This window comes from Sebastes fasciatus, chromosome 23, assembly GCF_043250625.1.
Source record: "Sebastes fasciatus isolate fSebFas1 chromosome 23, fSebFas1.pri, whole genome shotgun sequence".
NCBI classification, from domain to species: domain Eukaryota; kingdom Metazoa; phylum Chordata; class Actinopteri; order Perciformes; family Sebastidae; genus Sebastes; species Sebastes fasciatus.
In genome coordinates, this window is record NC_133817.1 from 20,106,278 (window position 1) to 20,124,982 (window position 18,705).

The following is an 18,705-nucleotide window of genomic DNA, read 5'->3' on the forward strand; positions in this document are numbered from 1 at the left end:
AAGCAAACAAATGTATTTCATAAAAAAATCTAAGTATTCCTTTTAACTCAGAAGGTGCTGATTTCAGCACCTTCCGAGTTAAAAGAAATACTTTGATTTTTTTATTGAATACATTTGTTTACTTTCTTGTGTCTCCGCAAAACTGCGGTTGTGGCTAGAATTTTATTAAAACAAGAGACAATATCTTTAAAACAAAACTCACTCCACTTATGTCTTATTTGTTTTGACACATGAGATTTTTTTCAACTTGTTCACCCAAGAAAAATGTGATTTCTAGATTTAATATGGTATTAAATTCCTTCTAGAAATATAAACTTTTACAGCTAGTGGTTGTTTTGGAGCGCATAAACACACTCATACGCACACACACCTCTGCAGTTTACTGTACTGTGCTCCAACACTGACCAGACCAGTATAAGCCGTGAGCCCAGAAGCCCTGTTTCTCTGGCCCGCTCTTATCCTCAGCCAAGCCATGTCTCTAGACTGAGTTTTTATCACCTTGTGAAAACTGCAGCCACGATAAGAAGTATTGGTTGTTGCACAGTTGACAGGTCAGCTTGATAGGAGAGAAGAAAAAAACAAGCTCTGGACAAATCCAGCAGGTTTGGTCACCCTGACGATTACAGTCCAATTTAGAGAATCGTTCACTCTGAAGTTTCTAATAGTGAAGCTAAATTGAGTGAAGGGGGGAGAAGGAGGTGAAGGGTTGAAAAGTTGAAGCTGAAATAAAAAAGAAAGTCTCTCTTTGTGTCCTCACTGTTCCTCTCTCTCTTCTTTTGTCTCCCTCAGGTTGGCGAAGAATGATGATGATGAGGAGGAGGCGGCCCGCGAGAGGAGGCGCAGGGCGCGCCAGGAGAGGATGAAGGGCCGGGAGTCCGAGGAGCCCAGCGGACAGCCAGACAGCCTGGTCATCACCAACAGCCACAGGTATAGCAACACCAGGTTCTGTCTGTGACTAATATCTAGTCAGCAGCAGACTGCTTACATGTAGTTCCCAATTTAAGCTGAAGAGGCAACAAGGAACGAGGGAGAAAAAACTGTCACTGTAATACCATCCTACCCAGTTAAAATCCCTTTTCTGTGTGGAAAAAATGTCAGGACAACTCAGAAGAATGTCACCAAAACTATTTCACAACCTCTGCTGTAAAAAGAACACAGTATATTGGTGAAGACTTCTGGGAAGTGGGAACGGTCAGTTCTTTTATTCTTACATAAAACAATTGACCGTTGGCTGAGCTCTCAGCTGCTGCTGCTTCTATGTCAGGCTTTTCGTTCTTGCACAGCACATATGTAGTTCACAACGGTAGATTGACCGTTCCAAACTAATGCTCAATTTTGAAACAGCGTGTCCTTGATTTCAGATAGAGGCAGACAAAATTGGCCGTATAATTTCAAGCAGGAAGGTGTCGGCTTTGCTAGCTGATATAACAACTGCTTCTTTTTATTTCCTTTTATCAAGTTCAATCATACAGTACAGTCATCTGTTCAGACACACACCACAGCCATAAATGTCTTAGGTCTTAGAGAACAGTCCATGGATTTAGGCATCTTTTCAATGTCCATATTTAGTTCCCATCCTCAAAACAAACAAAAGTAAAAATAATAATGATGATAATATATATATATATATATATATATGCATGCGCATACATAAAAATATCTACATATATACACACACATACATATATACATACACATACACACATACTTACATTGAACATAATATAGTAGATATAATGCCTAAATTAATAATAAGATAGTCAAATGAATGATGAAAACAGTCCAGGTGACTTTTTGTGTCATCTTGTAAATGTTTCTGAGTCTTTTTAATATGAGAAAGATTTGATGGCTACATGTGATATTGTGCTAAAAGAGTAAGTCAGACTGTTATTTTGTTCGAACATAATATTTTGTGTGTTTTCATTTTTGGGACCCCAGTCGGTAGGATGGGGGGTTAAAAGAGTTTGTTATTTAAAAGACATTTTAGTTTAAAAATCATCTAAACGGGTAACTACGCCCATTTTCAAAATCTATACATGTTATTCCTATGGTGTAAGACAAAAAATATTAGTATACATGAACGACTCCCAAATCCAAAAACTAGAGTGCTAAAAGTCAACCTTGTGATGTCATAGGGTATAAAGTGTGGAGCTGCTCCATAGACAATGAATTGGGAGAGATGTTCAAGATAACACTGAGAGCACCCAGGGAAATGTTTTGAGTATATAGGAACATTTTCCGTTTCACAACTGACAACACCACAATAAAATAAAGCTAATTTGGGTATAAAAATAAAACAAACATTCTGTGGGTCCAAGAAATCAGTCTCCCATTCGTTGTCTATGAGGCAGCTCCAGACTTTATACCCTCTGACATCTCTGGTTTCTGGCTTTGAGAGAGAGCAGCTCATATTCACAAATACCGATTGAACTTTCCTAGACCATGAAAATAACATATTGGAATTCTTGATTTAGGTGGTGTTCCCCTTTAAATATACATTTATTATTTTTTAAATCTTCTATGCTTAGGCCTTGCGGGGAGTCATCTTAGGCCCGGCGGAAACCCGGAGTTACAGAAGTTCAAACTGCCTCAAATGGAGAGCAGGACAGATGCTAACATTAAAACCCCTAAAATATGATAGGAACAACTGCACAATGGATATAGTTGTCCTGCACTGGACTTTTTTTTAACCCCAATAGCATTGAAAGTAACACTCGGTTACTACTGTATGTAGTACGTTGGTTAGCCAGACATGCTAACAGTAGCATATTACGTTAGAGCAGATAACATACTGTTTAATCCCATCTTTACACTTTTGCTCTTGTGTTTTGGGTTTTCGAACGGTTAAAAAAAGACGCTAAATCTTTAGATTGGGAGTATTGCTTTTATAGGAGCCCCATGTACACCACTTCAACATGTGGAGAAATCCAAAGCCTGCTGTGTCGAGTTATGGTGGCGGCTAAGCTGACATAATTATTGTAACATTGTCAGGTGTTGTATGATGGAAATCTATGAAGTGGCTTTTTCAAAACCATTCATTCTTTTTGCGTCCTTTAATACATTTCAGTCAACCAATGCAAGAATTGCACATCACTTTCCACCCAGTCCCAGCTGTCACCACGACAACCGACTCATGATCTCACACCTATCCATCACAAAGACTGCCATCGGAACAAAGGGGCTAAATGTGCGTTTCTAATGCCGTACGTATTTTTGAGGCTATGAGATCAATCGTCTGGGCTGCAGTGGAAGTGGTGGGTTGCTCTGGCATCTCGCAACACAGACGCCGCTTTGTGGACATGAATGTTTCCTCTCTATGAGCTCAGAGATACATCCTGGGCTGGTCGAACAACAAGGGGATTGTGCAGAGGATGCTGAGACGGGACCTGGTGTTGAATAGTCATTGTCAATTGTGTCGATGCAAGGATAATGTTTGCCAGACTTTTAGGTCAGAATATTATGAGTCATGCTACTTGGAGTGAGGTGGATGGATGTACAGTTGGTATTTGGTGGATTGAAAGAGATAATAAATACATAGTTTTTAGCCATGTAGTCAGTCCACCACTTTGGTCCAGACTTAAATAAAACAACAACTATTTGATGGATTGCCATGGACTTTTGTACAGACTTTCATGTTCCCTAGAGGATGAATTAGAGTAATTACATTGAGTCAAGGATAAAAATTTAACTGGCGACCTGGAATCCAAGAGTATCTCACTGATTTTCTGTTTATTTTAAGGCCTAACCAATAGTTTATTTTTAAGAATATCTGTGGTGAAGACCTGTCAATACAGCCAGTTGTCAGCATTCTCCACATACAGTACTGGCTAAAGGGCTGGCTGATGTGGCGGCCACTCTCTATAAACTTTGATTTCCTGTCACAGGATTCAATTTAGTCTTTTTTTTGCAACCCAGAGAAGGTTTGCTTTAGAATTCATGCTCTTTCAGCACCTTTTTGTGTATCAGTGGCCAGTGTAAGTCACAGTCATGCAGTCGATCAGGTCCCAAAAAAAACCCCTGAAAGTTTACTGGGCATATGCTTTTGTTGGGTTTTGGGAATATTGTCATTTCGGTCATTTCTATTGTGTGCCGTGTCAGAGATCTAATCCCATGTGAGTCTATTTAGCACAGTTATTTGACTGTTTTGTTTTGTCTAGGGCTGTCAATCAATTAATGTATTTAATTTAATTAATCGCAAATTAATTGCACGTTTTTTATCTGTTCAAAGTGTATCTTAAAGGGAGTCAAGTATTTAATACTCTTGTCAACATGGGAGTGGACAAATATGCTTGCTTTATGCAAATGTATGTATATATTTATTATTGGAAATCAATTAACAACACAAAACAATGACAAATATTGTCTAGTAACCCTCATATGGGAAACAGCTGTCAGTGTGCTGACTTTACTATGACTTTCCCCAAAACTGTATGTGATTATCATATAGTGGGCATGTCTGTAAAGGGGAGATAGAACCCATTTTCATTCACATGTCTTGAAGTCAGAGGTCAAGGAACACCTTTGAAAATGGCCATGCTAGTTTTTCCTCACCAAAATGTACGTTATTTTGGTGTATGACATGGTTGGTACCAATGGATTCATTAGGTTTTCTAGTTTCATATGATGCAGTGTCTTCATTCTAGCTTTAAAACTGAGCCACATCCTAAAATTGCAATTAATGCGTTAAAGAAATTAATGGCGTTAAAACGAATTCACGTTAACACGTTATTATCGCGTTAACTTTGACAGCCCTAGTTTAGTTTAGTCCTTGTCAAAACACCAAGCTTATGCTCATTCAGTATCAACTGCACGTTAGCTACTCACATCCAAACTCGACAACTGTTCAGAATTAACAATACAACAAGTTTCTTGCCGCTAAATTATGAAACTGTTCAAGGTTATAGGCCTTGATCGACGGCATCTCCGTGGTGACAGGAGATAATATTGTGCACTCAGTTTAACAGCTGACGTCTGCTGCTCTGACCTCAGGGCTACTTCCTGATTAACAAAAGACAACACAGTGAAATGTTTGTCTTCTCTCTCTCCTCCCAGTGTGACAGAGACAGTCTCCGTGAGCAGCTCTTGTGGAGGAGGAGGCGGCGGCGGAGACGACGAGGACCAAGCCCTGCTGGATCGCATGGCCAAACGCGAGGAGCGACGGCTGAGACGCATGCAGGAGGCGCTGGATAGACAAAAGGAGCTGGACCCCACCGAGGCGGAGGGCAACGACGGTGTCGCCATGGAGAAAAACAACGAAGAAGAGGAGAGGCCATCCTCCTGGCGTAGGGGTCGTAACCGTGACAACGAGGACGAAGAAGAGAAGACGTACGGCTCAAAGAGGGAGGAGAAGGGGCGAGAGGAGCCGAGGGAGGAAGAAGAGGCTTCTCCTGGGGGCGGAGAGGAGGCAGATGAGGGTGTAGATGAAGAGGAGGAGCAGAAAGTGGAGGTGATGGAGGACAAACCTAGAAGGTCTTTCATGAGAGAACAGGTGAGTCACCTGTTCATACTTTATTTTAGTCATTTATTATGTGTTTTTTTGTAGCTGACAGTCCCTGCAAATGTGATGCTTGTTTCTGTAGGAATCAACTGAAGAGCCTAAAATGCAAAACAAGGTATGGTCATCGATTTATTGACTTCTTAATGCGCATCCTTGAGGCAATCATTGATCTGTCCTTCAAAGAACTGCTATAAACCTTTTTCATAGGAGCTCGCCGAAGAAGAAACACACTCAGTAGTCAGGGAGATTTCAAACCAGGCAAAGTCAACCAATTCAGAGGCCGAGGAAGCTGCGGTAGCATCAGAGGAGGCTGAGGAGGTACCTGAGGATGATTATGTAGATTATTCATCAGAGAACAAGTCTCTGACTTTCAGAAATGACTCTGAAGAGGACAATGAGGTCTCTGAGATACTGCAGTCAGAGGATAATGAGGTACCATTCATGTGGTAAGCTTTACAGTAGAGGTGTGATGCACAGCACAGAAAAGTCTCTCTGGGTAACTTCAGTGTCTCGACGCATCTTTAAAGGAGATGTGTAAACAGAAATCTTTCCAGAATCAACCACAAAAAGTTCTCTTAATAAGCCTATCTCTGTTGACTTTATGTCGGAGCCAGACGCTGAAATTACCCAGACTCCCCGTGTCGTCACAGTGTGGCTTGCACCGTTTGCAAACTGGCGGTAACTGAGCCCACGTTTTAGTGGTCACAGTGTTTTTTGCTGCATGTCTTCCACCTCAGCTATGAGAGCAGCAACACTTATTACACTGACTCCACTCCAAAACTCACTGCAGCAGAGGAACAGAATGTAATTTAAAATAATAAGTGTGTTCACTGCAAGGGGATCATTGAGCCATCATATCATGTGTATACTTCCAGTCAAATGTTTCAGACCAGGCTAGGATTTATTTTTTCATTTTAGAACCCCTAAATATTAGAAAACAAACATTACAAATCCCAAACTTGTGCACGAATATGTTTTTAAAGTCCGAGCAAACCTGTGAACTGTGTTTTAATGCATCAATAAAGGCTTCCAATTTATCACGCAGCCCATAAGCCGTACCTCCCAAACTCTTCTCTACATAGTTAACACTTTCCACCTTGATTTCTTGTGACCCTTATTAATAAATGCTAAATTAATAGTTAATTAAAGCTGCAGTAGGCAGTATATTTTTGGCATCATTGGGCAAAAATTTTATAATAACCTTTCAGCATATTGTAATTCAAGTGTTCTGAGAGATAACTAGACTTCTGCACCTCCTCATGGCTCTGTTTTCAGGCTTTAAAAAGATCTAGCCCGTGACGGGAGACTTTGACCAATCACAGGTCATTTCAGAGAGAGAGCGTTCCTATTGGCTATGCTCCGGTCATGTGACCTTCAAGAGGTTTCAACATGGCTGCCGGGTCACAAACTTTCTCATTTCACAGCTAAACCGTGCACTACAAGATGATTCTGAAAACATTTGAGGAGAGAAATAGGCATTAACGTAACATAATATTGATTCATATTTGATCAGCGCTGCCTAGTTTGACCGTTTGGTCGGAGTTCGCGAGTGATTGACATCCAGCTTTCATAGACAGCAGATCCCAGGTCAGCTCTTACTGCTTGTTTTCCTCCGGTCTGTGAAATCTTGCAGATGCCGTTAGGAGCACCAAAGGACAGTTTTCATGCACTACTGTCACAATATAGCGACTGTTTTATAAAAACAACTTTTTTGAAATCATATTTGCTCCAATCTCGCCTACTTCAGCTTTAATTAACTATCAATTTACCGTTTATTAACTGTTGGTTATTATAAAGTTTTCAGCCTTCTCTTACATAAAAAAAAAAAACACCCTTATGAACTATTCATTTCATTTTGTAGTCAGTCTGCATTAGGTGTATTTGACCTCTTTTTTCAAAAGCAATCCTCAGTTTCAAGTTGCCTTTGGTCGTGTAAACAACGGTGCTCAAAGACACTTCATGTTTTTCTTGGCATTTTCCCTGTTAAAATAGATAAATAATTCTTGTGGCATTTTTTATTCCTCCGAGTAATAATAGTATGACTTTTTTTTCTGTTTTTGAGCCGACATGTGCCCGCTAAATTTCAGATTGTTGTAAAGACCTAATTACAGTAAATATATATTAATGGGCAGGAATGGGCAGGCTTCCATGCCGTAAAGAGAGTGCTGAAAAGGCCCACCAGCTCAGCCTTTGCTATGTTAAAAATGCATAGACTGTGCTAGATAGCATCAGCAGTAAGACAAATGTACCCTCTGTGCTACAGGTTGATAATAGATGGTGCTTTAAAAGCTTGACTGGCAGTGTACATATTGGACTCGGACACATAATGATTATAATTTCTAAAACTCAAATGATGTTTTTGATGGTCAGAGATAGAAAACATACAGCCGGAGACACTCCCATAGTGATCACACGTTAGATAATCCTGTCTCAGTAGTAATTCTGGAGTGGACGCTGTGTCATGTGATGTTCTGTGTTTATTTTGTTTTGGGGTGTGCTCTCGTTCTCGTTCGACATCCCGTGATGTCATGCACCAGACTCCGCCCATTCGGCCTACCCACCCACCAATAGCGTGGTCGCTCACTGACCCCCGTGGTTGTTTTTGTGCAGGTGAATGAGAGAGGCGGGGCCAGGGAAGAGCAGAGGAGGCAGAACGGAGGGCTGCATGAGGAGGAGGAGGCGGCTCCCAACCAGCACAGGAAACCTGAGAGGACCCTCAGGTACGCAGACACAACAACACACATCACATGACCTACGGGTTTCCACTGAGGCCAGATTGGGGATGGCCAGGTCTCATGAATTAGTCAAGAAACACCATTGTCAACAAAGATCATATCCCAATTTGTTGCCAGTTAAGAATGTGTGCTGAAAATAATAATAATAATAATTACCTCAATGTGATTAGTCTGTGCAGTATTCCTAAAATATTAATGAATTAATCAAAATTTCATCTCATTCTTCATCTGTTCTCCTAATTACTGGGAATGCATCAATCTGGATGTTTTTTATATGGAGTCACAGGAGTGCCATAAAAAAAAGTCTGTAAAAGAATAAGAAAATAAATGTGGAAATCTAAAGAGCAGTCAGTGCCTGTCTACATTTGACAGCTGAGATGTGTCAAATAACACTTGACACGAAGGTTAGTTGAGAAGCTCAAGCTACACAACAAGCGAAGCTCACTGTTGCTTTCCAAAATAAGATATCCAGAAGCGTGAGGAAAAGACACACATTCCTATAAGAGAAAGAATGATTGATAGCATAAAATAAAACAATATATAGTCCTGCATTTACTGACTTATACTATTGCAGTCTGGATCTTATTCTTATAAAGGATGGAGGAGAAATCTTCATATTGGCTGTCACACTTCACAGTGTTTACATATGGTGAACAGGGGCAGTCTAATCAGACAGGAACTTATTGATGTTGCTGTAGTGTTTGTCGCTCAGGCTGGTATAAAAGCATGGTTGGAAGTATTGCCTAAGGCATCTGAGGAATAAATGAAAAGCATGTCTGAATCAGAATTTCAAGCAAACAAGCTGTTTGTGTGTTTTAGACATGGGTTAGTTCCCAGCGTGAAACACTGGAAGAAACTGGAGATGTGCTGTAACATTATCTTTGCAAAGGTGATTGTAGGTATTTGTATGTGTGCACGTTTGTTTTTGTGTCTGTGTGTGTTTGCTTGTCCATGGAAGAGACAAATCCTTCAAGTGTGTTTAAATATTCAGCTTGTATCAAATGTCAAGTGTTAAACCTGAATGTCAACCGGCTTTGCGTCCTACTTCCACAGTCTTTGTTTCCGTTGTGACCTGCATGTGTGCTCTGACCCGCGTTTCTGTTGTCTGTCGCAGTCGCGGCAGCGTGCGCTCCCCCGAGGTGTCCGCGAGTGACGACCAGGACGACGACGACGCCCGTCTGGAGGCAGAGCGCAAGCTGGAGGAGCTGAAGCGCCGCCGCGACGACGCGGAGAGCGAGGAGTTCGAGAGGATGAGGCAGAAGCAGCAGGGGGCCGAGGTCGAGCTGGAGGAGCTGAAGAGGAAGAGGGAGGACAGGAAGAAGGTGCTGGATGAGGAGGAGAGGCAGAAGAAGCAGGAGGATGCAGAGAGAAAAGCCAAGGAGGAGGTAAGGGAGGAAGAGAGAGGAACCTTTTATCTTTATCTACCTATGTTTCTATTCTCCCTTTTATCCAAACACTTCTTGAGGATTTGTTGAAGTCAAACTGAAATTTAAATTCTCCTTACTTTTTTTGTGTTAGGAAATGTAAACTATAATGATCCTCTTATTTTCTTGAAGTTATATCTGTAAAGTTCACAACCCACATGGTCTTTCCTTGTTTTTCACACCACCAACACTTTCATGTTTATTTAGCCCATACACCTGTGTGAGCTGTAACCCATGCATCACACTCATACTAGTGCCGCGGTGACGTTATCTCGCCATACTATACACCGTTATCACGACTCAAGCTATAGAGGTCCCTAACTCGTAACTCGCGCATGTCATTCCTTCTTCCTCCTCATCATTATGCATCTCAAATGTGATAACCACCTCCTTCCTATGTGTTCACATCTGCATTCAATCACTCCATGTCGTCCATTTTCCCCCTTTCATCCGCTCGCTCTGAGGCCCTGCATTCTCGCTATTACCCTGACAGTTCTTCTTTGTTGATCTTGGCTCTGAATGTGGCGGCCCGTCTCTCGCTATCTGCCCCCGTTCTTCTCCTCTTGTGTGATGTTAATGAGGCCTTTTGGTTTGTAATTAAAAGATGGCCCAGAGATACAGAGAGACTAATTAACCAAGACAAGGCTGCTGGAGAGGGCTGATACACTGCCAAGCACCAGCCCTCTTCTGAATACAGTACAAATGGTTCATACATTAATTGTTTAAAAAAAAAACTGTTGATAGTCTGCATGTCTCAAGCTTTCCAAAATGGCTTTTTTTCTGAGGCGGGCAATCACTGTAAATAAGAATTTGCTCTAAGTAATTGAATTTGTTCCTGACCTGCCTCATTAGATAAAGTAAGTAAGTCAATTAGAAAATGGCACATATCTATTGTCTGGCTCGGCTGCATTCCTGATTGTTTGTTGTCTATCATGTTGGCGGTTTATGTTATTCAATAAAGTAATCCATAAACCATGTGAAAATCATGCAGCTGTTCTTGAAAGGTTTCGCATTCGCTGCTCCAAACACTCCCGGTCTGTTAGTTCGTTCCCAGGGAAAAATCCACTTGTGCACAGGAAGCATGCTTTTAGGTTTCCAGCAGCAACAGTGTTTTGTTTAGAGTAAATACAAGAGAAATGTTAGCATGAGCAGCAATATCCTGCATGGCTGGGCTGGCAGAGGACAGAGCGCCACCTACATGTGCTCCAATTAAATTAACAGAAAGTTCCCTGTCCTTGTTCCAACTCCAAACATGCTGCAAAATACCCCCCCAAAAAAAAAATGACACGGATATCTGCTGAACAGCCCCGACTCTAAACACATCTGTCTTTTCTCAGGAGGAAAAGAGGAAGATGAAGGAGGAGATTGAAAGGAGGAGAGCGGAGGCAGCTGAGAAGAGACAGAAGGTGGAAGACACCCTGGACGGGGAGGGCAGACCCTTCAAGTGTGTCAGCCCTCGAGGCTCCTCTCTGAAGGTCAGTCCGCCATTATTACCCCCCCCCCACCTCTGCCCTGCGTCCAGCAGGAGAGTGTCTGTGCAGTTTTATTTGCCAATTGACCGTTCGCTATCCCCCGTAGTTATTGTTGCTATATACAGGATATATTTAGTCCTTGCGCGACACTTGTGCAGTTCATAATGATAACGATGGCAGATTTAGCACTCAAAATTCTTAGTAATTCTTCAAACATTGGGTCAAGGTTCTTTATTTGTCATTTGTCAATTCCAGCAAAGCATCATTGGCAATGAAAATCTAATTTTCCTTCAACTATGCTTATAAAATATGTATAAATAAAAGGGGAAGTAAAGTAAAAGCAAAATGATAACCTAAGGCACAAAATAGTGCAGTTAACATATAGGGTTTAAATATAAACATAAGTAACATATAAAATAGTAATGTGGGTCATTCATTTCAGACAATTTAGTCTCCATGGCAACATGATATCATACTAAAAGATAAAAGGTTAAAGCTGCATGTTCCAGGCAGAAAAAAGCATTCTCAGGTGATGATCTGTGTAGAAGACATGACAACAAAGAAACGTTGTTCCTGTATTGCATTTCAGAGCTAGTTAGTCCTAGTATTATAAGTTAGGGAAGGAAAAAATGTAAGATCAGACTGTTATTTAGTTTAGATGTAACCCTGTTTGACTGCTAAACTACCCCACATCAAATAAAGATCAGGACAGTGCTGCTAACGTTAAACCCTACGCTCTGATTCTAGTAGCATCCAGGACCAGCTTCCACACGCTGGGGAAATACTACACAGTAGATGTGTTTGTCGTGAACTATCCTAGACTTGTGTTGCCCTACAAGCTAACGTAGTTAACTAATTAAATGCTTTTTGGCTTTGGAAGTAGCATTCTGTTACTACTGTAGGCTGTAAGCTAGTTAGCCAGACATGCTAATGATTGCAGTTCATGTTAAAGCAGACAAACACGGTGTTTGATCCAAAAAAAGACACGAAACTCCAAACTATTTAGAGCTGAATATTGCTCTAACAACAGCCTCCTGCACAGCTGTGGTGAATTCTAAAGCTTGACAGGCCCGTCCATGCCTAGTTACAGTTGCTAAGCTATGATTAGACAATCGCTGCTCGAGGAAGGGCTTTAGCGAGGTCAATTAATCAGTCAGTTATTCATAAACACAGATATTTCATTCCAATACTTTAAACAATGGGAACTATAAAAACACATTGCCTGTGTTTTTTTCTTTTTTCTGTCTGTATTTGCATCCCGTCCAGTACAGTTGTCAGCATAATGGAGTCAATATAATGGTTCTCCAAAACCAGCAAATCCCACTCATCCGGCTGCGCAGCAAAGCTCAGGCTAAACATTCAAAGTATTTGGAGAGATTAAGTGCCAGATGACCCTCACCTCGTTTAACTCTCTGCATGAAGTGTTATCTGACTGAGATGAAGGTGTTCCGAATAGAAAGAGGAAGAGAAACGTGAAAAAAGTCAGCTGCTGGCAAGTCTCGATGTCTTAACATGTCCACAACCTGTTTGTCACAAGAAACAACACGCTAAGAAAAAAGCCGCCCGAATTGAACCCAGAGCGTGCCCCCCCCACCTCCCCTCCTCACCCAAAGATAAATGTTTGTCACGGCGAAGGAACGTTTAATCAACTCAAATGTGAATAAATGTTTCCAGTGTTGCCAAAAGCCAACTCCCACACGCTGAAAATCGAGGGGGATTTTCAGCCAGTGGAGAAAATCTAATTAGTGACAGTTAGCAGTAATATCCATCTGGCCCGTCCCGGTGAGACTCCAGACTCAAGGCTGAAAACAGGCCAAAGCAAAAATTCTTATGCTGCAGAAGTTACTTTCTGAAACCTTAACACGGTCTGTATGGTGTTAACTGAGGTTGTATAACTGGATAGTACTCAACGGTGCGGTGGTTTGAAATGTTTGTAGGCAACAGAGTTGGATAGAACTCAAATGTTTAAAGGCTACCGTATGCACAAAATGCATTTGAAGAATAACAAGTAGCCTCCATACTAGGGTTGGGGGTTCATTTAAATTTTTCGTGATTACCCGCAAGTAGAGTTGTTCCGATACCGATACCAATATCGGAAATGCCAGCGTGGATATGCACCGATCCAATATCACGTCATCATATCATTTATCAGCTCATTTACGCTACACAGGAATAACAACAACACGTGTCTCTCGCTACCATGGGTGTATAAAGAGAACTGGATACAGTGTTGGAGGCGGAGCCCTGTTCATTCCTATGAGAGTTGCGCGGTGGCACATGAAGCAAAAAAAGCTTGACTTCCGAGTATAAATTAACCCGGATCTTCCACATCCATGTGGCCCATAGAGTGTGTTTCCTTGAAGCCCTCGGTCTGCGGCTCATTCACATGAACGGAGGAAGGGAAATAACTCTGATTTGATGATTTAACTAAGGGCTATTCAAGTGTTCGTACTGGGGAGTTGATTTAACCAAAAAAAAATTATCTGCTGATTTACAGACGTCTCTTCCCCAATGTAATCCTATGGGAAAAAGTATTTTTGGGCCCAATGGCGATAGACCTGAAAGTTGTAATTCCACCGTTTGGCCACTATGTAAAATTTGTTTCCAAGACCAGCGCGCTTCCTGTGGCCTTGCTCACTTGTGTTGGCTCACTTGTTGGCTCACTTGTTCGCCACTTCCATAATTTTCTCCAGAAAAAAACGATAGCTGCGTCCGAAATCGATGACGGAAGGTACGAGTGAGTCATCTCGCTTCTATCTCATCTCTGTTGAGAGTTGCCAATGCGCAGCACCGACTGAGCAGGTGCTAGCGGAGAGTGTAACGTTAGCCAGAGCTAGCAAAATGTCAGTAATTTTTAACACACCGGTATTGGTATGAGCCGATACTAAAGTTCCGGTAACAAAACCACTAAGTTAGGTATAGGAGAAAACTACATGGTTGGGCTTAAAACGACTACGCTTGATAAGTGAAAATGAAACTGGCACACGTTCTCAGAGCGTTTACTGTTGCCGGGGATGTTTTTACATTGTAGTTAATGGAAAGCCTGGTCATACAGGTGCTAAAGAGTGCCTTGTGCGGCGGTATCAAACGACATCTGTATTTGACGCCCTGGGAATGAGAACAGGCTGGTAAAATGCCAGCATGGACGATTTAGCCTTTTTAAGTATGTTATGGAAGAGTAATTGATAAAGTTGCTCGTTATCAGAATTTGATTATTGTAAACTGTTTATGGGTGAATAAACACATTTCTACACACAGTTGTGTGAGCTCTGATCGTACTGGAATCCAGTACTTTGTTTGTTTGTTTGTGCTCAGTTTTTGTAAATAATGTTCAACTGTAATTCTCCACCCTGCTGCACTCGCCTCACAGACACGGCTTTACTTTGTGGTGATGTTCACTGTAGGTACAGCTGTGTTCTTGTGTGTGTGTGTGTGTCTGTGGGCTGGTTTACTTGTCATACACTACACACTGTGTTGTGCATGAGTCATTGCTTTGCATGTAATACTTTTGTTTTGTTTATGTGACACTGTATTACGACAGCATAATACAGTTGCATTGTATATTGTCTTCCAACCCAGCTCTTGCAGTTCTCTTACACTTACAGTACCAACAGTCTGTTTCAATATTGCATGCATGCCACTGAGAACATACGTTGTTTTCTTCAACGTCTTTTACCGTTGTGTGTTTTTTGCCCGACATCTGCCATATCATGGCTCCTGCTCCACTAAAACATAGTGAAACATGCCCCTCTATTAGCAAATCACCTCCCAGTGGAACACACAGTCCCGGGAGCTCGCCCACATGTTATCAGCAGCAAACCAGCATAACTCTGCTCCGTGCTCCGTACTGTAGATAAAGTACAGTGTTCTCTGTGAGGGAAGGACAGAGGGACAGAATGAAGGACAGGCTGCTGGGATGCAGGAAAGCGATTAGGGTTAACAGGATTACTGTAACTGCGTTCGGATGGCTACGGCTCTTTAAAACGCGTCTGAGAATGGGGAATTTCCTGTCGGGGAGTATTTTGGGAACTCCCACATTCGGTAGCAGCCGAGCGCAAGGTCCTTTTTTCACAGGGGGGAGGGAGGGAGGGAGGAGCTTTTTCTGCAGTTTCTTCTTTTGTCCGTTTAAAGAGTTTTTTTTGTGAGCGTCTAAGGAACGCATGCATTGCCCCCTCTTTTTTTTCCGTATATCATAAACAATCCTCTGAGATTCCCACAGTCCAACAGCAGATAGGAAAACAACTTGCTGTGTTTTTTCTGTGTGTGTGTGTGTGTGCATGTCTTTCAGAGCATATTGCACACAGAGGGAACAATCACTTACATTGTGTGTTGCTGGTCAGGAGAATCTAGCTTATTGAGCATATGAAGAAAAACAGACAAAATGAGATATCCACCGTCTGGTGTAGATCACGCGTGTGTCTCCATATTGACTTCTAAACTCATGTCAGGGATGTGTTTCACACTGAAACTACTCATATTAACAATAAAGACACAATAGAAGCATGGAAATCAAAAAGACGTTTAGCTTTAACATCTGTTTAAGGCTACTGCAGGGTGAAGGAATATGTGTTGCAGCGATATATGCATGTGTGGAACATCACTGCAATATTTAATAACCTAGAGCTCTCCTGACCTTTGTCAACAGATTGGAGAGAGGGCAGAGTTCCTGAACAAGTCGGCACAGAAGAGGTAAAAACAAACGTTTTTTTCCCACTTACAAAGCTTTTAGTGGAGCATGTAAGCCTTGCAGTCCTGTTTTGCTGAATAGAAAAAAATGCAACCCAGAGTTTATTTCCCACTTGGGGTTTTTGCAAGTGTCTTTCTCAAGGCAGTAAAGATGGTTGACCACACCGTGTATAACATCCAAAAGTGGTCCCATGCTTTTTATGCTAACCATTTGCTTCTGCCCTGCAGCACAGTGAAGGCGGCGTTTTCTCCCGTGGTGTCCAAGATAGACAACAGGCTGGAGCAGTACACCTCAGCTGCTCAGGTTAGCACTTCTTTGACTGTAAAATGGCAAAAATATCCCACTTGGGATTAGACACAGCTGTATATCAAACATAAACAATATAACAGACTTCCTGCACAAACACAAACCAAAACATCAGTTATAACATATTACATGTGCTCCTATATACTTAAAAATGACATATATTTACCACATGTTTTGGGCCTGTCCAAAAGTACATACTGTTTGGAGTAAGATGTATACTGAATTAGTGACTATATTTGGGATAAAAATTATTTTAATTGGGATTAACTCATTTTTGGGCTTCCACTCTCCACAAATATTAAAACTAAATCCTTATTTGGAAGACTGAGTGTAGCTGCTAGAAAAGCAATTACAAAGAAATGGCTTAAACCAGACACCTCATCTATACAAGACTGGTATGATATCATTAATGGAAAGAATCCCCTTCTCCACAAGACTTCAGGAAACTCAATTTGAATACATTTGGGAGAAGTGGAAAATAAACGCCCTTTTTTTGTTTAAATTTGTGTATTTATTTTATTTCTTTATTTTTTCTTTATCTCAAAAGAAAAACACCCCATGTTCCAATTTTGTGTTCAATTTTGTAAAAAAAAATAAGATCATTCTGTAAAAGTAAAGCAAAAGATGACTGTTGTAATGTGATCCCAAATAAAGGGAAAATTTTTTTAAAAAGTAAAAATAAAAAAAGACATATATTTATGTGCACATTTCAAATATATTTTAAACCAAATAGCAGAAGATAAAAAAATGAAAGGCTACGAGCCTAATTTAAGTTTATCCTCACAAAAGACCTTTTCCTTTTATCCAAGAAAGTGGCCAACTTACTCAGTCTGTGTGCATCTTCCATGTCTAAAAAAAATATTTCTTTATTTTTCTTCTTCTTTTATTATCTTACAAAAAGTTATTGCATGGTTCCCAGTTAAAATGACAATAGAAAACTAAATAAAGCTGATGTCCCAGCCAGATAACAGGGCTAAGGTCATCCTGGATGTGGCGTCAACATCGTGTGTAAAAGACAGTTGAAATCAGATTTGAGCAAAAAGACTGCAACAAATCTATGAATTCAGACTCCTGAATTCAGTTACATATAGAACTGCCATAAATCAATTTCCTGATCTGATTCCTGTCTTGGTATGCAAAAAAAATCTCTGGGCCCTAAAGTTGCCCAAAAGTACCCATCCTGTACACTGTACGGAGGAATTTGTCACTATACTTATTATTAGCAAGCTCAGTTGTTGTTATATTTTTAAAGACATGTATCTGAGCTTTGATCAGAACAGCCATGCTTACTATTCACCAATTTAAACCCACCACTTTGTCTCAGCAGAGAGAGAACAAGGAGTCTCGCTCCCCTCGCTCTGGAGCGACGGATCTTCCCATGGTCACCGATAGCATTCGAAACATCAAGAGCATGTGGGAGAAAGGCAACGCGTTCGGCTCACCTGGAAGTGGCGGGAGCCCGTTCAAGGTAAAAGACGAGGTGGTGGAGGATGTGAGGAAGCTGATGAAACTCTTTGTGTGACTGGAGCAGAGAGAGAGAGAGAGAGAGAGAGGAAAGAGTCCAATTCACTGGCACTTCCTGCTCGGCCTTGTTGCCGATGACGACCAGGCTTAGCTGACCTTTGACCCTATCTAAACAGGAAGCAGCTGTGATGAAGACAGGCGTGGCGGGTCGCATTAACGACTGGCTGAATAAAACCCCGGAGAGCGGCAAAACGTCAGGAGGAAGGCCAACGGTAGGTCGTCGCCGTAGCAACCCCTGTCGCTGCTGGTAGGAAGTACAGTACATGTAGTGTGTAGCTCAGGGCCCTACAGTATATAAAACAACTACATAGCAGATGCAGCTGTGTTGACTGACCTGTGTTACTTATATAAATGTGTAGATTTGTATCAATATGTATTAACTTATCAAAGATGTTTTCCTTTAAATCTCAGGATCTAAACGTCTACTTTAAAGTCCCCCTAAAAAAATCGTAATCACCTTCCAGCTATGAGCGATGGGATCTGACATGAACACACAATTTTCCGCCCAACTGAGAACAGTTTTAGTTATTTCACATGAGAGATTTAGGCTGAGTTACCGTATAACGTTTTTTCTGACCGCCTCTTTTTCAATTGTTCCCAATGAGGAGAGAGCGTTTGCGGCCTCCTAGATAAAATGCGCTGCATCCAGCGTCTGTTTTCAGAGCCCTCCGACTGGTAACTCTGGTAACCGAGTCCAACGGATCGTGTGTAGACAGTATATATATAGATGGACGACGCGTCTACACTTCCTCCCACTGTAGAAAAAGTGAAGCCAAACTCTCCCGGATACGGGAGACCCAATCACGAGCCGAACACGGCCGCAGCTTGCTAGCTTGAGCCACCTAGCTGCTACGTTAGCACCACGGTAGCTGTTTGGCTAAAAAAGACACAACAACTAACCATAATATCTCTATAACTACATTTACTTGACACATATTCTATTACGCAGACTTGTGACAGTTTTAAAAGTGAAAGTTACATCTCCTATCACACAGTTCCCGAGCGTCCGGCTGCGCAACTACTCCACTCAGAGCAGCTGTCAATCATGACGTCTCACCCT

The 18,705-nt window shown here is 41.5% G+C and overlaps 1 protein-coding gene across 14 annotated transcripts in view; it reads left to right on the forward strand.

Annotated features, from left to right (window-relative positions):
• cald1a (caldesmon 1a) overlaps positions 1-18,705 on the forward strand; it is a 67,930-nt gene that overhangs the window by 40,290 nt on the left and 8,935 nt on the right. For 4 of the 14 annotated variants that reach the window (XR_012592794.1, XR_012592795.1, XM_074626390.1 and 1 more), the window contains exons 3-11: positions 790-927; positions 5,053-5,488; positions 8,108-8,217; positions 9,347-9,617; positions 10,994-11,131; positions 15,774-15,817; positions 16,043-16,118; positions 17,446-17,589; positions 17,762-17,857. Coding sequence is in view for 7 of the 14 variants with exons in the window: in XM_074626390.1 (XP_074482491.1) it covers positions 790-927; positions 5,053-5,488; positions 8,108-8,217; positions 9,347-9,617; positions 10,994-11,131; positions 15,774-15,817; positions 16,043-16,118; positions 17,446-17,589; positions 17,762-17,857 (1,453 nt within the window). In the remaining 7 variants the exon portion in view is untranslated. Of the gene's footprint in view, positions 1-789; positions 928-5,052; positions 5,489-5,579; positions 5,613-5,704; positions 5,816-8,107; positions 8,218-9,346; positions 9,618-10,993; positions 11,132-15,773; positions 15,818-16,042; positions 16,119-17,445; positions 17,590-17,761; positions 17,858-18,705 lie in introns of all 14 variants that reach the window. The other 10 variants (XR_012592790.1, XM_074626385.1, XM_074626387.1 and 7 more) reach the window with 5 other exon arrangements.